The sequence below is a fragment of the Micropterus dolomieu genome, linkage group LG17 (genome assembly GCF_021292245.1).
Source record: "Micropterus dolomieu isolate WLL.071019.BEF.003 ecotype Adirondacks linkage group LG17, ASM2129224v1, whole genome shotgun sequence".
NCBI classification, from domain to species: Eukaryota; Metazoa; Chordata; class Actinopteri; order Centrarchiformes; family Centrarchidae; genus Micropterus; species Micropterus dolomieu.
Window position 1 is genome coordinate 7,787,371 of NC_060166.1, and position 21,141 is coordinate 7,808,511.

At 41.9% G+C, this 21,141-nt stretch overlaps 1 protein-coding gene across 1 annotated transcript in view; it reads left to right on the top strand.

Moving 5' to 3' along the window:
* Positions 1-951: 951 nt before the first annotated feature.
* The window catches only part of LOC123985862 (alpha-2-macroglobulin-like), a 37,022-nt gene continuing 16,832 nt past the window's right edge, over positions 952-21,141 (top strand). The window contains exons 1-14 of the mRNA XM_046073812.1: positions 952-1,069; positions 1,198-1,307; positions 1,393-1,560; positions 1,804-2,031; positions 8,450-8,513; positions 8,610-8,767; positions 8,929-9,078; positions 9,171-9,314; positions 9,424-9,511; positions 9,600-9,705; positions 9,938-10,163; positions 12,111-12,237; positions 15,888-16,009; positions 16,120-16,171. Coding sequence (XP_045929768.1) covers positions 988-1,069; positions 1,198-1,307; positions 1,393-1,560; positions 1,804-2,031; positions 8,450-8,513; positions 8,610-8,767; positions 8,929-9,078; positions 9,171-9,314; positions 9,424-9,511; positions 9,600-9,705; positions 9,938-10,163; positions 12,111-12,237; positions 15,888-16,009; positions 16,120-16,171 — 1,825 coding nt within the window. The 5' untranslated portion in view covers positions 952-987. The remainder of the gene's footprint in view (positions 1,070-1,197; positions 1,308-1,392; positions 1,561-1,803; positions 2,032-8,449; positions 8,514-8,609; positions 8,768-8,928; positions 9,079-9,170; positions 9,315-9,423; positions 9,512-9,599; positions 9,706-9,937; positions 10,164-12,110; positions 12,238-15,887; positions 16,010-16,119; positions 16,172-21,141) is intronic.

A 21,141-nucleotide genomic window follows, 5' to 3' on the forward strand; every position in this document is an offset into this window, starting at 1 on the left:
ATGCTACAAGGAAACAAAGCAGGTACAGTTGCTGTGGCAACTCATTTGTGCTGAAACAAGATGCATAAAGGTAGACCTTACATATGCCCATAGAGAATGGATGTATACTGGGTAATAACTGCTCTTGCCTGGTGACAATGATTAGTTTGAGTATGTTTGTGTCCATTCCTTTCAGCATGCTCAGAGAGCTTTTGAAGTGCGTTCACCAGTTGCAGAAACCAAATTTTGAAAATAACAGTTTTGAGGTTTGATTTTTCATTTCCAAAGTTTTGCATTCAGAAAAAAACAGGATACCATTGAAACATGCAGCAGTAAAGCCAATGAAACTCAAGATGCTACTTTTCCTGGAATCTTGGTGTTCTTGGGTCAGCATGTTTGGACTCCTCTTTCCACCTTCTTCCCTTCTTCCTCCTATGATAAATTACTAAAAGAATTGTGGGGGGAAAAAATGTAAATAAGGTTTTGAAATAAAACTACAGGTTTTGTAAACATCCTGCGAAGCGCTGAGCTTATCATTAAGTATAACCTCGTATTGTGAGTTCAATGCTTTCTACAACCAATATCACAATATCTGCGCCCAAGTATGTTGTCACTACATCTACAAAAATCATGTATGGCTTCATGGACTGAATTTCCTACCAGCAACTCGGTGCCCGTCCCTTCCTCGCTTTCACTGTCTTCATTCATCAACAACAGCACGTAGATGCTGACTTGGAATGGTGTGCTAGCTCACAAATGGCTATTTTGTTTGTGTGTATGAACATTATGTGTTTAAATGTGTTTAGAACTGAAAGCTAAACAAATGTGACAAGTTTTAAGTCTGACTTTTATAAGGGCCTTCTGTAAAAGCAACCTTGTGACTGAATAAGGATATCAATTGGGGGGGGGGGGTTTATGTCCTTCTATTCACAATTTTTATTCTATTTTAGCTTATTTTATTGTACTTTATAGACTGACAGGAGAGGCTGTGCCACTTTTACCTTCAAGATGTCAACTTTCACAAAACTTGACCAAAAAGTGCTGCGAGATGTACTGGACCTCAGTGCCAAGGTGGAAGAGGAGGGGACGGGCAAGTATAATGTATTATATTTATTTGTTTAATTTTTAAAGTAGATGAGTGCGTTAAGAAAATTACATTGTCATGTTTTTAAACAGTATGGCATACACATTGTTGTAAAATGGAGCTTTCTTGTACAGGTATTTCACACCAACAGGAGAAGAGAATAGTGATTTCATATGTTGTTGGAAAGCTGTCCTTCATTGACACACCCAAGATTTATGACCAAGGATCAAATGTGGAGGGAAAAGTAAGTACATGTGGTCTCCACTTCTTCAGTCTGATTCTATTCACAGTGCAAATGAAGCCATGATACAACTTTGTGCTTCTAACAGGTTAAAGCAGTTCACTACAATAATACACCCATTCCTGACATGCCAGTGTACCTGTTTGAGGGTGTAAGGTGGTCAGCACGTCTGGTACAGAACCTCACAACTGACAGTGATGGGATTGCCACCTTCTCATTCAACTCTGCTGACCTTAAAGGGGGCATCCACCTTCATGTAAGTAAGAGGTAGCACTAAGTCGACAACCTAATACAGGATTTCAGTCACATTGTCTTTCATGAAGATGTCACTGCAGCCAAAAAGCTGGAACCATACTTCTCAATATGCTGCCCATATTGGAACTGTTAAATTTGTTATACCTAGACATTTGCTTTGGCTGTAAAAACTGAACTCGCTTTCCAAAACGTTATTCTACCTCTACCACATTAAGCTCATTAATGTTTCTTTTGGGCAATCTAGGTTAGCAACAAACCAACGCTGGACTACGTTGGTTATAGAATACCATACTATGAGGTTGGAGGGCACGTATTGTCTGTGGCCAAACTTCTGTCTCCTGATACCAAAACATTCAGCTCCCTGGAGGTGAAGAAGAAGGATCAGCTACTTCTCTGTGACAGAGAAGAAGACATCTCCATCAAATACACTGTAGTTGGAGAGACCCAGGGCCCTGTGGATGTGATGTATCTGGTGAGTGGTGGGTGAAGTATTTCTCAGCTGGTCACCAGTTCTCTCCCAGAGACATGGACATAGGGACGATGCTTTTAAAATGACCTTTATATCAGATTAATGAGACCTGGCCTAAAGGAACACACTTAATGCTATTGATCAGTTTAGTTGGTGAGACTGGAGACACCAAAACTGTCCATATAACCTACAAGATTTTGTGTTTTTATTCATGCTTCTCAAACTGGGTGGTGGGCCCCCCTGGGGGGAAGTAGAGCCACTTCAGGGGGTTTGTTGAGTGTACCTGAAGTTGCATAAATAATATATATAAAAGTGCTGTGACGCTAGCAAGGTTATTTTGCTAACCTGAATCTTGTTGATTTCAATCGCCTGTATTGTTAATGATTGATAAAAATTAAATCCACAAAAGATCCATAACTATGTTTTCAATGGTTTATAAAGACCTACATAATGAACAGTTATGTTTTTAATACCTCTAGAGTGAGCCATTTCTATCTTCATAACCGCGGGTCCCCTTACATGTTGCGTCGCCATTTTCTACAGTGCTTTACAGAGCGCGTTTCGTCACTACATTTGTTCCTCTTCTTCTGTATAAATCCGGCAGTGTAGATGCCTGTCACTACATTGAATGCTTAAAAAGAAGAGGAAATAATAATGAGATACAGTCTCTGAGTGGTCATCTGGTTTATAAGAAGTAAGAAGAGAAGAGAAATTTGGACAAATGGAGGAGCACACATATTATCCAGCACAGCGTGTGGATCTTTGTCGTCAAAGTAGTTAAAACACGATGAAGCCAGACAAAGTCGGGACAGATGACTACAGAACCATATATATAATCGTTGTGGATTTTCCCAGATGGAAGGCTCTGATGTGGGACAAATGTTTTCAAAGCGGTGCTCAATTTACTTGTTTTCTGCTGGACAGGTAATTAAGTTAGTCCAACTTTAGCAACGCAAATGAAAACTGTTGTTTGGTAGCTTTAGTTAGAAGCTGGGAATAATCAGAGATAAGTAATGTGTTTCCCCTATCAATGTTGTGAAATATAGTTGATTAATTTCATGTAACGTTATTCTCCAGAGGTAGACCTTACATTCGCCCATACAGAATGGATTTATAATGGGTAACAACTGGTTGGGCACAAAATGTGATAGTTTTTGAGATGTTCTTCAATGACTTTGGTAGGTTAGTCCGGATGAGCCAGCCCTCCCAAGATGTAACAGTACAGTAAAATAATGTATAACAAGGTTATGCCTGTAGCAGGTCTACGTTTGTCGTATTTTTTATAAATTTATGAGAATTAATACCCAATTATGAATTAAAATATTAATCCATAAATCTCTCTTTTCGGGGCACCACCGGTGTTGTTATTAACCCAAAGTCTTCCGGACCTCTGGGTAGCATTTTAATAATTATACAATTATTCACTAGTGATCAATTAGTTAATAATTGATCAATTATCTTAAATCAGTCAGTCAATCTCATCTGAAGGCTAAATTCTCTTGGCAGGGACTGAGAAATAGGCAGTACACACAATTCCTTGATTACAGTGAATTTATTAGCTAACTAAGGTGATATAAAACTGCGGCTAAATACATCAGAGAAACAACAATGGCTAAATAATGAGAATGGAGGTCTATTGTGGGAGAATTTGACTCATACAACAGCTAATGAAGGCAATTAGATGATAACTCGGTTAAATTTGTCTAGGAGTTTCAAGGATTACATATGCTGGACTAACCAATTATTGGACATCACTGACGACAGAATGCAGGGTTTTGGTCTTACTGCTTGTGTTTCTCCCCGCCGGGTTGTTTGTTAAACGGCCTCACACTGGCAGAGTCCGTGCGTTATCGTTTAGGACCGCTTCAAGCCGTGGTCCTAAACGTGCCGTGAGAAACTCGCAGTGGGGCCTTTCGCAGTGGGCCTTTGTTACTGCTGGCGGGGAACGTGTAAGCGTCTGACCTTCGTGGGCTTAGCTCGACGCATAAAGCTTAAAAAGAACTTGGTCATTCTTGAATTAACTAGTGTAACTTAACGGACTAATACATTTTAACAAACAAAAACAAAGAAAATAAAAACCACTAAAGTTGCTGTTAAACGGGGGAACAATCGATATCGCAGCACTTCGTTTATGTAGCTTCAAACGAAACAAAGGCCTTTGTTGCACCGGGCCGAACTCTTAGGGCGTTGCCAAGAGAGGGGGCACGCCAGACGCGTGCCGAAGTGCCGTTGAAGAGCCCAGAACAAGCCGGCAGACGAGAGGGAAGCGTCAAGAGAGTGAACAACAGCGTGTGTCGCTGTTTTGTCGGTTGGGGCGTGGTTCCCCCAGAGGGTAGTCCTTCGTTTCCCGGAGGGGCGGGCTGTTCCTGGTTTCCCGACGGACTGTCATTCTAAACTTTTAATATGTCTCTAAAAAGGAAAAGAAAATCTATTTGCGAGTATTATAATCAAATATCTTCCCACAATCAAACGGTTGTACCGTTCTTAGTTTTAAGCACTTGATAAGGGAAACAATTGTCAGATTATTGGTCATGATAAATAATGAGTGACATTTATACAGTATTATTTCCGACAATGGCATGTAATACTTATTTTGTCCACTTGGGGGAGCTCTGGTTACATGAGGATAGCTCTGATTAATCCTAAAACAATCTTTGCTCAGGAACTGGGAAATTTGGTTACTTAACCTTAAATTCAAGCTGGCAATTAATAGAGTATAGTATGACATTTCTTTATCATCATTTCTAAAGGAACTGTGTGAGAAAGAATTGTGAACAAGCATTGGTTACGCATAAAATGAAGGAATGTCATTAACCTTGCTGAAAATTAAAACTCTGCAAAATTAACTTATTTAGATTCTTTTCAGCAACAATATCAACAACAGATAACAACATGGTAACATAACTAATCAAATAGAGGCAAATGTAATCAAGTAACTAAAAGATTATTTAATTAAACAAGGTAATGCTTTGAGTCTTTGGAGACAGCAGTCGTTGTTTACATAAAGAAGTTCAGGGCTGTCCCTGGTGTCCTGGATTTTCCCCCACCGGGGCGTGACAAGGAGTATCTCTTTGATGTGAGGTGATTAAACAACAAGGAAGGTCAGTTGCCACGGTTACATGGGGGGGGGGGCAGTTTAGGGTTTCCTGCCCTTTCTTAAGGAGAGTTTTGATAGACTGTTTGCAATCTCTGGTTAGTTTCTGTCATTTTAACTATTCAAGTACCGAGAGGCTTATCTGGGCTGTTGCCAAAGGTGGCCAGTTTTACCATCAACTGCCCAGGAATAGCATTTGGGGAGAGACACCTTTTAACACCCCTTCCTTTGGGGATCGCTTCGGCTGTCTGTAGAGGGTTGGTAATCAATCTCTCAGAGAGAGAGGAGGAATTTGGAGTAGTCCAAATTTATTTTATATAAAATGCACAAATCCACACTGTTGGTTCACTACATGCCACATTATCCCAGGACATTAAAGGACAGTACCCATCCAACCACAGCCTGTTCACCCTGCTGCCTTCTCGGACCTGACTTAAGCTCAAATTCATCCTCAGCACTGCTCCACTGAATATAGTTTATTTGTTTTTACCATTTTATAATTGCTTCTATATTAATTAGTGGTGGGCCGTTATTGGCGTTAACGTGCTGCGTTAATGTGAGACTCTTATCGGGCGATAAAAAAAATATCGCCGTTAATCTATTCTCAAAGTTGGGTTGGGAGCTGGGTCTATAGGGGAGAGCCGGGACGATTGAAACGCGGGACGAATGAAACACAGTGATTTTCTCGGAGCCCATACAAGTCTGATATGCCAAACTACCTCAGCACATACAGTCCATAGTACAGGGAAAAATCAGGTGGATACTTTCACAGAGTTATATGAAAGAAGCTGTTTTCAATCACAGAAACTAAATTCACTCAAGCAATCTTTTGCGCCATTGTCGTGATCACATAAAAGATTAGTTAGTAAATGTCAAAGTTTGACAGTGTAGAAGCTAGTGAAGTTTAAATGTCAAGAGTCACTGTCGCAGCCATTCTACCTTATTTAGATATGGCGGGAGGGGGGCAAAGTCCACTAGGCTGCAGGCTGGACCACCAGGATGCTCACAGCCAAATAACAGAATCTTCACAGTAGACCAGGAAAACAGGCTGCAGATGTAGGCCTACTACGCAAGCTATGATGACTTTCACCTTGATATTTTAGCGCAGATGTATACCTAGCCGAATTGCACTGTAGGGGGCGAGAACGAGTCTTCGAACCTGTGTGTATGCCTACTGTGATTACCACATCAAATGTGACATGCTAACATGGATGCAGCTATGAAGCCGCTGGGTTTGCTTCAAGGAAAATTTATTTTTAAGAAGCTTCCCAATGGTTTTCTCAAGCAGTTTGTGATGCATTTTGGAAACAGGAGATGACCCCCTGGTCTAATGCGCCACCTGGCTTGATAAACCCGTTCTCAAATACTTACTTTTAGTCATTATTTGGGTAGCACACATGTTCTGAATGCCTTCGGCAGAATTCAAATTAGCCTTTTTAATCTAGATCAATCTAGATTAATTCCAAGATTACAGTGAGATTAATCTAGATTAAAAAAATTAATCTATACCCACCAATAATATTAATGTATATTGTCTATGTGGCAGAAGTGAGTTACAAACTCAATTTCACTATATAACCTGTTATATTGTGACAAAATAAATGTACCTGCCTACCTATCATGTAGCACTTAATTTCTTGATGTTGCTGTTGTTTGAACAATCAACAATAATATTTGCAATACCATATGCTTGAGCGAGGGGCGTGGCGTTAGCGGTGCTACAGTACGCAGTGGACATTATTGGGTGAGTGAGCAATTTGTTGCAAGTCCGCAACCTTCACCACTAGATGGCATTAAAACATGAATGAAGCTACCAGATATCAAGCAACAGCTGTTTAGTAGAGGCCTGTCTCACAGTGTTTGCCAACTAACATTAGGGTTAACCCTGGTTAATTGTTTACACTGCAAGTAGAGTACTGGAAAAACTGATAGGCTTTATGGGAGCAAAATTGCTTAAAGTAGTGTCACACAATACTGGCACTTCTACATTTTAGTTTTTGGTATACTCTGACTTTTTCTTAAATACCAGCACTTAATACAAGCTGCCGGTGTTATGCCGTCTCATTTCAGGTTCTCTGTTACGCTTACCTGTTCCCTTTCTCAACTGCCTACTAATCTCTGTTGGCAGAGACGGAGTAGGCATGCCTTTTAATGCAGCTGTGTGAATAAAGTTCCTTGTTATTTCACTTTTCTTGAACTGACTTGGCAGGACATCAACAAGTTCCACATTACAGTAAACTTTGGTAATGTGGAACTCGTTATGCATGAACGGATATGTTTGTTGACGAGTTAGAGACGAACATTAACAAATTAGAGAATAACCACCATGAAGAGCATTTTTCGGGCATAAGGATTTACAGAAGGAAAACAACCCACATAAAAGACACTGCTGTTTTGTCCAACTGGAATTAATATTATTACTATTGGTAGAAAGCTTTTATCTGAAGCTGATACAAACACCAACGTGTGAATGGGGAGTACTGGCACCTATTTTTAAGTGTCAGTAACAAATAAAATGCACAAAAGATTGATAGGATACTAATTGTTGAATAGACAATGCTTTTATACACTCAATGTTATATTGGGTGTAAAAATATTAAATACGCAATTCCCTTACAACAGTGACCAGCCTTTTACTATCACAAAATGGCTGTCAAGTTTCAAAATGTGCATATTTTAATTTCCAGAAACAAGAGAATAACAATGAATCTACTTCTTTTATCTGATTATGACATAAGTTGAGGACATCAAGATAATATCATATTTTTATTCTATATTACCCACAATGCTACTGGATCATTGACAGTGTGGTTGGATATTCATGTGTCATTTCTTTTTCACGTGGGTACAACAAACCTCACAACAATACCTATGAACACATAGGTATATAATTGTTTCTTCATATCCCATTAAATACGCCCTTCTAAATATGTTGATGTTGTTACCAAGCCCTCCTCTTTCATGAGAACATTGTTTGGTAAACCCAGAGTTAACAGTGCAAGTTGGTAACCAGAGAGTTGGAAGACTAATAATTCTGGTTGGCCAATGTTTAGTTTAGTAAAACCAGAGCCAGAGTAACACTTGCTTTGTGAGACTGGCCCGTGATCTGTTTTTAGAGCAACTGTATTTTAGCAGAAGAACCACTTATTGATGTCCTACACACTGAACTTATACGGCAAACCAGTTGACAGGGACCACAAACATACTTAAAGTAAGTACTTAGGAACATGATAGATAACTACACACCAGAATAGCAGCAGTTTTGTAATCTGCTGTTAAAGGAAGTTTTTCTGTTGTATTACATATTCTGTCTCTCAAATTCTCCAGGTCTTATCCAGAGGAGCCATTATCATGCTAGGAGTTAAATATATTGAAGTGCAAGCTAAATCAGGTGGATGACGTTTAAAATCACTCTTTAAATTAGCATGGCAAATTTCTATTGACCTATGGAGGCATGTGAATGATGACAGTTGGTATGTTGTTTCAGTGACTGAGGGCGAGGTGTCCTTCAAGTTGACAGTGTCTGCAGAGATGGCACCAGGCGTCCAGGTTGTAGCTTACGCCGTCCTCCCCAGTGAGACTGTGATCGCCCACAGTGCTGACTTCTCCACCGAGAAATGCTTCAGTCACATTATCATTAACAAAGTTAATTTCAAAAGTTAATTTTTGTTATGGGTAAAGCATGTCCCTTGTCTGAATTACAATTTTATTATTTAATAAAATTAAAATTTTTTGTCATCTTGACAGAATTATAGGTTCTTATTTTATACCATTAAAGTCCAGATGGTGTGATGTGTTTTCTGCAGGTGTCGCTGGAGTTTTCTCCGCCCTCAGCTGTTCCAGGGGAGGAAACCATCCTGCAGGTGACGGCCCAGCCAGACTCTCGGTGTGGTGTGAGCGCTGTCGACCAGAGCGTCCTCATCAAGGAGCCAGGAAACACTCTGAATGCAGACAAGGTAACTGCTAGAATCAAAAGTACTGTTTTGACTGATATACTTTCTTCATAAAACAACAAACAATTAGGTTTGAATCATACCTTTCTTTACAGATATTTGCCTTGTTGCCTGTCAGAGAAGCATTCTATGTTCCACGCGAGGTTCAAGATCCTGATGAATGCTTACATGTGAGACCTAAAAGATATGTGCCATACCCTGGAAGGGTCAATGCAGATCATGCTCATTTAGTTTTCCAGGTACTTCCTGCACAAAAAAGAATATACAATATAAAGACTGCATTCATACATTTTGTTACACATTTAATTAACTTTTCAGTAATGCCTTTTATGTTGTTGGATTATCTAGTATGTAGGGCTGAAGATGGCAACAAACTTGTTTATCGGAGTTCCTTCATGCCTCAAGTACAACGGAAGAGAATACCACCGCCCTATTGGTAACTTATTTTTTTCGCTCTATCAAGTGACGCTGAATATTTGCCAGAGTTTAAACATCTCACTGTCATTGCTGTATGTCATATGAAGGCGAACGTGGCAGTGTTGGCAGATCATCTCCTCCTCCTCCTCCACCAATAGAAACAGTCCGCACTTGCTTCCCTGAGACCTGGATATGGGACCTGGTGGAAGTTGGGTAAGATTAGGTCATGAAGGGTTTTGATGGTCGTTAGCTGATAATGATTGTGTTCTGAAAAAGCCTTTCAGGCGAGTGTACATCATTCTCAGGTTTATGCTTTTTATTTAGCATGAGAAATGATTAGCAGTTAATCACACATTATTCATCCTCTTACATTGTTTGATTAATCTGAGTTATGTCAGCATGTTTCCAGCTCACTGAATGTGTCTGTGTGTACCTGCTGGTTCAGAGAGTCTGGAACAAAGGATGTGTCCCTCACTGTCCCAGACACCATCACCACCTGGGAGACGGAGGCTTTCTGTTTGTCCCCTCAGGGGTTTGGCTTGGCTCCTCGTAAAGAGATCACCGTCTTCCAGCCCTTCTTCCTGGAGCTCAGCCTGCCTTACTCCATCATCCGGGGGGAGCACTTTGAACTGAAGGCAACCACCTTCAACTACCTGTCCAGCTGCATCATGGTAACCAATGCTTTTACATGACCTAGAAGATAATGGCAGCAGGCTAACATGTTGATGTTTAGCATATAGGATATTTACCATATTCACCATATTAAGTTAGTGTGTTAGCACACAAACAGTTGCTAATAACCAGTAAAGACAAAGTACAGCCGACACCCATGGGAATATCATTAGTTTTGCGGGTATATAAACCAAAGTGTTGGGCAGATTGAATATTTGACCTGATGATGGTGCTGGATGAAAAGTTAAGAGATCAGCAAAGTTATTACACTTCATCCTCTGATGGAACCAAATTTTATGGAAATTCATCCTGTATATGCAGGTTATTATTTTTTAGTTCCTGTACTGATCATTTGTGATTAATCAATACTTCACTGTGTGTCTGTGGGAAGCCCTTGTGCAGATTCAACATAATGATCAATTCCACACACCGTTACTGTCATTGTCATCCTGTGTTAAAACATTACATGGTCCTAATACTATCCCAGTTTGTCTTCTCAGGGACACTTAGATTAAAAAATGTAAATATTAAATGTAAAAATATTGTAACTATCAGGACAGACTATGGATTTAGGATTAAGACCCTATATCCATCACATTTGGCTTTTTTTGTACTAACATTGTTCTATCTGAATACTTCCCTCTTTATAGAGGAACAAGACCAGACTGCCCTCTGTGATGGCAATTCAAGTTTTCAAATAAACAGCTCAGGTAATTTCTGTGAATTTTATTCAATTCTTCTGCAGAAGGAATTTACTGGGACACATACGCATCAGAGTATCATTCAAGTCATGAGTCTAAACACATGCAGCTTTTATCCTGTGTCAGGGTCATCACTACCTCTGGAACATATTGTTTGAACACACAGTGAACTCATTTACATTCTCCAGGTCCCCATAGATTCCTAAAAGTTGCACGACTCCATTGGCAGATGGTAATCCTGGAATTCCCATTACACCCCTTAGTCCCATACTCCTTGACCCAGCTATTGAAGGTTCAGTGTGAAGGTTTTAGTGGCATCTAGTGGTGAGGTTTGAATTGTACCCAGTGGTTCATAGTGCATTCACATACTCCTTGGATGGTCCCATTGCCTGAATTGTGAAGTCGTTCATCCGACTTAAGTGTGTGTTCATGTCGGCATGTGGAATCAACATGGACACTACTACAAAAATGTGTTGGATTACATTAACTCATTTGGCAGATGCTTTTATCCAAAGTGACTTACATTTAAGGGACAACATACAAGAATCAACAAAGCATCAAATACAGCACAAGAACTACAACTGACAATACATACTAATTAGAGCACTAATAAATAATAGGAAGAGCTGATAGCACGTATCGGTTTTTCCTACATATTCAACATAGTGACAAAACACGCTCTCAAGAGCCGTTTGTCCATTTAGGCTACTGTTGAAACATGGCAGCGCATCATTGTGACGTCCATGTAAGAGCAAGTGGTGTATGTAGATAGAAATGGCTCATTCTAAGGTAATAAAAACAACGGTTCGTTATGTAAGGTCTTTATACACCACTGAAAACATAGTTATTTATATTATAGTGCATATCTGTCAATATATCCTCCTAAATATTACACACTGAACCTTTAAATCATGTCTAGTGAACAGGAAGTTATGGGAAGGCAGAGAAGGAGACAGTGGGAAGGTATTTATTTTTATTATATTTATAGTTTGGATAATAATGGAAGGAACCGTAAAAGCTCCATGTGGTGATTATATTCAGGATGCACCATCTAATTCAGTAATAGGATACACAACAACCCCCGGCACTTGTTTAAGAACACAACAAGACTGAGGGATGATTGATTCACAAATTGTGTTTATATTCTGATGATCTCCTTTCGTATATTTCAGACCTTGATGAATCCAAGCATATGGATGTACAACAGAACTTAATTGCTGTTATATTGTTGTCTCTGTTGAACAGGTCACTGTGACTCCAGCACCGTCTTTAGATTACACCCTCACTCCGCTCTCTGGTGACCAGTACACAACCTGTTTGTGTGGCAGTGAGCGCAAGACCCTTAGCTGGACCATGGCCCCCTCAGCCTTGGGTGAGGATCAAGCTTTCATCCACTCTCGTGTCAAATGTTAATGAAGTGGTATTATGCTCATTTTCAGGTTCAAAATCTTAATTAGGGGTTGTACCAGAACAGGTTTACATGGTTTAATTTTCAAAAAACACCATATTTTTCTCATACTGCACATTGCTGCAGCTCCTCTTTTCACCCTATGTGTTGTACGCTCCGCTCTTGAGCTACAGAGTGATGCATCTTGTACAACATCGTTGTTGGGAGTTGCACATGCGCAGTTCCCAGGTAAGGACTACTAGCCAATCAGTAGTCCTTACTCCTTACTGCAGAGAAGTGCGGGTCGTAAGAAACAAGGTAGTGTGATCCAAATCAAAGCCGCTTCAGACTGTGACCGTAACCTAGCAGATGGTATAAATTACTCACAAGTCCACAACATCTTACCATAAACCACTACAAAAATCACCATATTTCAACTCAATTTTACATAAAAGTTGGCCAAACAATTTGAACATTTGCTCAGTAGCTTTCACATTGCTTGTAACGTTAGCATTATAGTTATAACTTTAGCTGTGTTAGCCAACGTTTACAACAACTCCGCACTTGAACAGTCTGTGAAGTTACATTGCCGTGTTTATTTTAAATATAATTCACAACCAATAAAGCATACTTACAGGTTAATCCATCCATCCATCTTCATCCACTTATCCGGGATCGGGTCGCGGGGGGAGCAGCTCCAGCAGGGGACCCCAATCTTCTCTTTCCCGAGTCACATTAACCAGCTCTGACTGGGGGATCCCGGGGTGTTCCCAGGTCAGTGTAGAGATATAATCTCACCACCTAGTCCTGGGTCTTCCCCGAGGCCTCCTCCCAGCTGGACATGCCTGGAACAGGGAGGCATCCTTACCAGATGCCCAAACCACCTCAACTGGCTCCTTTCAACGCAAAGGAGCAGCGGCTCTACTCTGAGCTCCTCGCGGATGGCCGAGCTTCTCACCCTATCTCTAAGGGAGACACCAGCCACCTGCCTGAGGAAACCCATTTCGGCCGCTTGTACCCGCGACCTCGTTGTTTCGGTCATGACTCAGCATTCATGACAATAAGTGAGGGTAGGAGCAAAAATCGACTGGTAGATCGAGAGCTTTGCCTTACGGCTCAGCTCTCTTTTCACCACAACGGTGCGGTAAAGCGAGTGCAATACCGCCCCTGCTGCTCCAATTCTCCGGCCATTCTCCTGCTCCAATCTCCCCTCACTCGTGAACAAGACCCCGAGGTACTTGAACTTCTTCACTTGGGGTAAGGACTCATTCCCTACCTGGAGTTGGCACTCCACCGGTTTTCTGCTGAGAACCATGGCCACAGATTTAGAAGTGCTAATCCTCATCCCAACCGCTTCGCACTCTGCTGCGAACCGATCCAGTGAGAGCTGAAGGTCACGGACTGATGATGCCATCAGGACCACATCATCCACAAAAAGCAGTGACGAGATCCCAAGCCCACCGAACCGCAGCCCCTCCTTGCCACGACTACGCCTCGATATCCTGTCCATGAATATCACAAACAGGATTGGTGACAAAGCACAGCCCTGGCGAAGGCCAACCCTCACCTGGAAAGAGGTCCGACTTACTGCAGAGTACTCAGACACAGCTCTCGCTTTGCATGTACAGGGATTGGATAGCCCTGAGAAGGGCCCCCCTCACCCCATATTCCTGCAGCACCTCCCACAGTATCTACCGGACATGTAGACTAGATGGGCATACTCCCAAACCCACTCCAGAGTAAAGAGCTGGTCAGTTGTTCCACAACCGGGATGAAAACCGCATTGTTCCTCTTCAATCTGAGGTTCGACAATCGGGCAATCGAACTTTTCCCACAACTGCTGCTTTGCATCTGCCACAGCAGAGGCTGCAGCCCTTAAGTCCCGTTGGTACCTTGCAACCGCCTCCGAGTCCTCCAAGACAAGAAATCCCGGAAGGCCTCCTTCAGTCAGACGGCTTCCCTGACTACCGGTGTCCACCACGGTGTTCAAGGGTTACCGCCCCTTGAGGCACCTAAGACCTTGAGACCACAGCTTTCCGCTGCAGCTTCAGCAATTGAGGTTTTAAACATTGCCCACTCATGTTCAATGTCCCCAACCTCCACAGGGATGCCAGAAAAGCTTCGCCGGAGGTTTGAGTTGAAGATCTCACGGACAGGGGCCTCCTCCAGACGTTCCCAGTTCACCCACATTACCCGTTTGGGCTTTCCATGTCTGTCCAGAGTCTTCCCCCACCCCCTGACCCAACACAACACCAGATGGTGATCAGTTGACAGCTCCGCCCCTCTCTTCACCCGAGTGTCTGAAACATGCGGCCTCAAATCAGATGAAACGATTACAAAATCAATCATCGATCTTCGGCCTGGGGTGCTCTGGTACCGTGTACACTTATGAGCATCCTTATGCTCGAACATGGTGTTCGTTATAGACAATCCATGACTAGCACAGAACAACAAACACCCACTCGGGTTCAGATCAGGGGGGCCGTTCCTCCCAATCACGCCTTTCCAGGTATCTCTATCATTGCCCACATGTTCGTTGAAGTCTCCCAGCAGAACTATGGAGTCCCCTACTGGAGCCCCATACAGAACTCCATTCAGGGTCTCCATGAAGGCCGAATACTCTAAACTGCTGTTTGTTGCATATGCACAAACAACAGTCAGAGTTTTTCCCCCCACTAGCGAAGGCGTAGGGAGGCGACCCTCTTGTTCACCGGAGTAAACTCCAACGCAGCGGTGCTCAGCCGGGGACTTGTGAGTATCCCCACACCCGCCTGGCGCCTCACAACTTGAGCAACCCCAGAGAAGAATAGTGTACTTACAGGTTGTGATTGTGAATTTCCGAACCCAATGAAAATATTCAAGCACATTTTTGTTCCGCCATCACTTCTGTCAATATTCGAAATCTACACAGCTGATTTCTCAACTCAAAACTTCTCAGAAGTGGATTTAGTGATGAAATTCCATGTGAAAACTGTAAAATATAAAACTTTCTGTTGCTGGCCTCTGTCTGGTGCACACATTGATGATGCAGTGAATAGTGAATATTCTCTCTCACCAATAAGCAGTCTGTCGTGTTTTCATGTTACATTTTAATATCCCTCAGCTGGCTTGGAACCTTGACGGAGAAAAAGTACCTGGAAGCAGGTGTGGTATAACATTTCTACAATGGAAAACCAAACAAAGGCGAGTTGAGCCAAAGGGCCTCCGCTCAGACTAGCATGGTTTGCCTGACCCCGCTAGCGGCTTGGCAAGCTTTATGACGTGTTTTCATTGTGACGTCACAAGTAAAGGAAGTGATGGGCTGGACTACAAACAAGCTGTTTTCAAGCTGTTCAGAGCAGTGCTTTCTGTGGGAGATGGGAACTCCCTTTGGACTGGACTTTGGGCTTTTTCCCTTTGCAAACCTGTTACACGCACAAAAAAATTTATATAACTCAATAAAGGAGAAGGGGAAAGCCAAAAAGCATAATACCACCTCTTTAAAGGGTTGCTGTCCCTCTTTCTCAGCGCAACCACTTTTCTCAATGAAATCAGTGAAATACACATCAGAGACTAAATGTTTTGATACTTTGACACATAACAAGATCTAAATAATATGTTACTGAAGTTTCACTCTGCTTGTTGATGTTTTTTAGGGGTTGTGAATGTGTCTGTGACTGCTGAGGCTGTGGCATCCCACACTTCATGTGACAATGAGATTGTGAGTGTTCCAGAGAGAGGACGTATCGACGTGGTCACACGATCTCTCATAATAAAGGTTGGTGCCTTAAAAACAAGATGACAAAGACAAATTTATCCATTAACCATTATTTTTTGCAGTTAATATAAGATGTAAACTTTGGAAGTCATATTATTTCTTCCTCTCAGGCTGAGGGAACTGAGATCACCAAGACCTACAACTTTCTGCTCTGCCCAAAAGGTCTGTGGTTTACACCAGGCATGGCATGTCATTCCATAGAGATGTTTACCACTTGTAGATAGCAATTGGTTTCATTGTGATTATGGCAATTGTGCCAAGTTTAGTTCAGGTGTTTTATTTAAATGTCATTGCTTAACTACACTTTAAGTTTCATTAACCTCATTGAAGAGCTCTGCAGAAGGAAGATCACAAGACCCCAACAACCCTCAATTTGTTCATTATATTTCAAGTCTGTGTTTTAATTCCCTAACCATCTGTTCAATCTAAATGACATATTGTGTTTTAGTATTTTCTCACTGAAAGGTTTATTCCGTCTGTACACAGGGGAAGCTGTGACAGAGGAAATGGACATACATTTGCCTGAGAACATGATTGATTGCTAATAAATTTTAAAGATTCAGTGTGTTCAAGTTTTAGTGCTATCTAGTAGTGAGGGTCATTCTTGTTGTTCTTGTTCGCCGTACATATTCCACGTAGTGACAAAACACGCTCTATAGAGCGGTTTGTCTATTTGGGCTACAGTCGAAACATGGTGGCACAACATGGCGATGTCCATGTTAGGCGACTCGCGGTGTATGTGGATCGAAATAGCTCATTGTAAGGTATTAAAAACTACTACTAGCACAGCTCAGATGAACCGGGCAGGAAGTCAGACACAGAAATGGCAGAGAATTCGGTCAATTTTCAAAATAAAATACCCGTTACAGACTTCTGATCGTATATCAACAATAAATGCAGTTAAATCAGATAAAAAAACATTTTTACTACGTAGTCTACTTAATCCTAGTAGAAGCAGAAAAAGCTAGCACTAATCACCAAATCAACAAAATCTAAACATGTCGGCAAAGTCCAGCAGGTAAAACGCTCTTATTCTGAAATACTCCATGTTGTAGTTGCTAGTTGCACCCGTCAAGACGAGAAATGAAAGCGATCCACAGAGAGCTTTGAAGAATGTAGTAGAAGCACAAAAAGGACATATTAAAAACAAGTCCTTAACGTGGGGCAGGCTGCACTCTTCGCTGCTGAAATGCTTCTGAGAGGCTTCCAGTGGAAGTTGATGCCGTAAATAAACCTCTGCACACACGCAGCCTACATCTGTCCCTCAGAATTCCCATGATAAAATATGTTGCTTTATGATTTATGTTTTTAAAACATGTTTGCTTAGAATATAGTGTTTTTGTTGGTAGTTGTCATTCTTGTGGTGGTTTACCATTGAAACCAGGAGTGAAGGGACTGTTTGATTTAATAAGAGCTGCTGAATTCTCCCAGTACAGCGTATCATTATGTGCCATTGTTATTTGTCTGTCTCCACAACAATCAACTGAGCTAAACTTCATAGTCTTACTAGCGGACCCCCTACCAACCAGGGCCCTGGGTCGGCCGCCCCCATGCACCTACACTACCTCTGCTTATGGGCCAAGCCCAACCCCCGAAAAACAACTCCATACCATAATCCCCCCCTCCACCAAACTTTAAACTTGGCACAAGCAGTAAGGCAAGTACCGTTCTCCTGGCAACTGCAAAACTCCGACGCGTTCATCGAATTGCCAGACAGAGAAGCGAACAAAATTCCTGAGAGGGACCCATTCTTTCACAAATGTTTTGTAGAAGCAGTCTGCATGTGTAGGTGCTTGGTTTTATATGCCTGTGGCCATGGAAGTTATTGGAACACCTGAATACAATGATTCGGAGAGGTGTCCAAAACTGAGCACCACTACCAGCCTGAACCATTGATACAGATCAGGATGGATCCATGCTTTCACGTTTACGCCAAATTCTGACCCTACCATCTGAATGTTGCAGCTGAAATCGAGACTCATCAGACCAGGCAATGTATTTCCAATCTTCTATTGTCCAATTTCGGTGAGCCAGTGTGAATTGTAGCCGCTCCTGTTCTTAGCTGACAGGAGCGGCACCCGGTGTGGTCTTCTGCTGCTGTAGCCCATCTGCTTCAAGGTTCGACATGTTGTGCATTCAGAGATGGTATTCTACATACCTTGGTTGTAACGAGTGGTTATTTGAGTTACTGTTGCCTTTCTGTCATCTCAAACCAGTCTGCCCATTCTCCTCTGACATCTATGTGTGTGTGTTTGTCATTTTAATGTTTATTTGATAGGGACAGATGCTATAAACATAGGGAACTGTACAACAATTTTCCACTGCAGTGCATCACAGCATTTATAGCTACTACTAATTTCCAATACCCATTCCTAGAAGGGCTTTTAACATGTACATCAACAAGGCATTTTCATCCACAAAACTGCCACTTACTGGATATTTTCTCTTTTTTCAGACCATTCTCTGTAAACCCTAGAGATGGTTGTGCGTGGAAATCCCAGTAGATCAGCAGTTTCTGAAATACTCAGACCAGTCTGTCGGGCATCAACAACCATGCCACGTTCAAAGTCACTTAAATCCCCTTTCCTCCCCATTCTGATGCTCGGTTTCTGCCATGTGATTGGCTGATTAGCTATTTGTGTCAACAAGCAACTGAACGGGTGTACCTAATAAAGTGCCCAGTAGGGTTGGCTAATTTTACGATACCAGAACCAAAACCAGTACCCTTAAAGTGAGACAGATACCAATAAAGTACTTCATTCGATAACTTGCATAAAATGCCACCTGTTGAAGCCATAGTAGTCGATTGGTGTTTAAATTGTTATGGACAAGCAAGATTATCTATTTTATATTTTCTTGTTTCACATAACTGTTACGTGAAAGTATTGTGAAACTGTATCAGATCGCTTCTCATCCTAATTACATTTTAGTATCCCTCAGCTCGCTTGGAACCTCGACGGAGGTGAGGTGATACAAAAAAAAAGTACCTGGGAGAAGGTACAGGTACAACATTTCTACAATGGAAAACCAAACAAAGGCGAGTCGAGCTGGTACTGTGCAGTGGAAAAGGGGCTTAACTAAAATCAAAGGGCCTCCGCTCAGACTAGCTTGGTTTGAGGGCGTGCCTGAGCTTTATGACGCGTTTTCATTGTGACGTCAGATGAGCTGTTTTCAAGCAGTTCAGAGCATTGCTTTCTATGGGAGATGGGAACACCCTTTGGGCTTTTTCCCTTTGCAAACCTATTACATTCACAAAAAAAATGATACAACTCAATAAAGGAGAGGGAAAAAGCCAAAAAGCATAATACCACCACTTTAATTGATGTGAGCGAATGCAGCGATCGATCAGTGACAAGTGATGTGAATAGCAAATAAAAATGTACAGAGAAGTGTTAAGATGAAACCAATGGAAAGCAAAGCTTGCAACAGTGATGAACATGCCTGAGACCACAGCCGGAGAAGTGCGACTCTAGAAATCACGCATAGACTTGCGCATGCAGGCCTTTCTTTATACAGTTTATGGTGCAGGCACATAAGGAAAAAAAGTGTGCATGCTCTTCTCTTTCTGTGTTGCTTGCGTGCAAGCAAAACCAAACAGTCATTTTTTGCCTTGATCTGGCTACAAAGTATCGACTGAAGTACAGGTTTGTCTGGAGACGCTTAGATTCTACTCGTTACTAGCCTGTTTCGGTCGATACCATAAAGGTATCGAGTAACGATACCCATCCCTAGTGGCCAGGGAGTGTATATAAATGTGAAATTGGCGAGATAGAGAAAATATAAAAGAATAATAAAGACGATGTGCAATATGGCTTCCACTAGAGGTTCTGGGTAATGACGATTCCCAGGAGGCGTAAGGGTGATGCGTGGGGCTGGGCTCTTTCCTAAATCCATTGCCATCTCCGACCGAAGTGTTGAGCCCCAGGCAGTTCTGACTGCACCAGGTCACCAGATGGCAAATGTCAAACCTGTAGGCAGACACATTGCCACAAGAGATGAGCCCAATGTTGCTGGTGTCACCTGCAGACTTCAGGAGCTTGATGGACTGGTGACTGGAGGTTCCGCTCTGCGTGTACAGGGAGAAGAGCGATGGGACAAGAACGCAGCCTTAAAGGGAACAGTTGTTGATGGTCTGGGAGTCAGAGACACCTTGCTTCACATGCTGCCTCCTGTCAGACAGGAAGTCTGTGATACACCTGGTGGTGTCAGACATGCTCAGCTGAGAGAGCTTGACATGCAGTTGAGCTGGGATGGTGGTGCTGAAGGTCGAGCTGAACTCCATTGTCTACAGACTTGGGACAGCACACCTGGAAAACTGCTTTGGAAAACCCCAGCAGAAACGGATACAGTATGCTGGAATGACCCTATCTTGCACTTTTGGAAGACGTCATTCTGCGTGCTCACCGTTAGATCAACTTGCGTGTTAATTTGCTGGTGATATCACGTTTTTACACACGCAAACCTTTAGTAAATCTGGCTCAAGTGCGATATATCTGTTGACTTTAAATCCTGTGGCCTTGCACTTCATCATAGTTTATAATAATGCAGTGAGGATACAGGTGTTTCATAGAGGAGACGTGTATATAATTCAGATATGCCTGTCACTGTTAACAGAGACGCCTGTCTGCAGTGTAGTTCATGCATCAATGAGTTTAGAAAAGTAACTTCAGGTTTAACCATAGTCAAATGGATTTCAGTCCTACTAGGGTGAACAGCTTGTTCAAGACAAGAGATCAACACTATAAAAGCACCGCCTACTACCTCACTCAATTCTCTTGAAAAAGTCTTTTCAGTCTCTTGACCACCATTTTAGCACTTTTTTAATAGCATTTTTTGTTTTGTGGCTTTATGAAGTTAATTAACTGCTGTGCATTTGTTATGATTACATGATTTATGATGAACAACTAGCAAGTCGACAACTTTGCTAACACAGCCCAAACGTCAAGCAAGTGTGACAACACAAGACATAACAATTTTACATACATGTCTAACAGAAAGGATGCCAACTCGGGTCCTCTCTTGCAACCTGTGATTTCATGAAGCTCTCACCCACATCCGGGAACCACTTGCTTGGTCACTGTTTTTCTTTCTTTCCGTTGATGTCCTCTTCACTTCTGCCATTAGCTAACTCT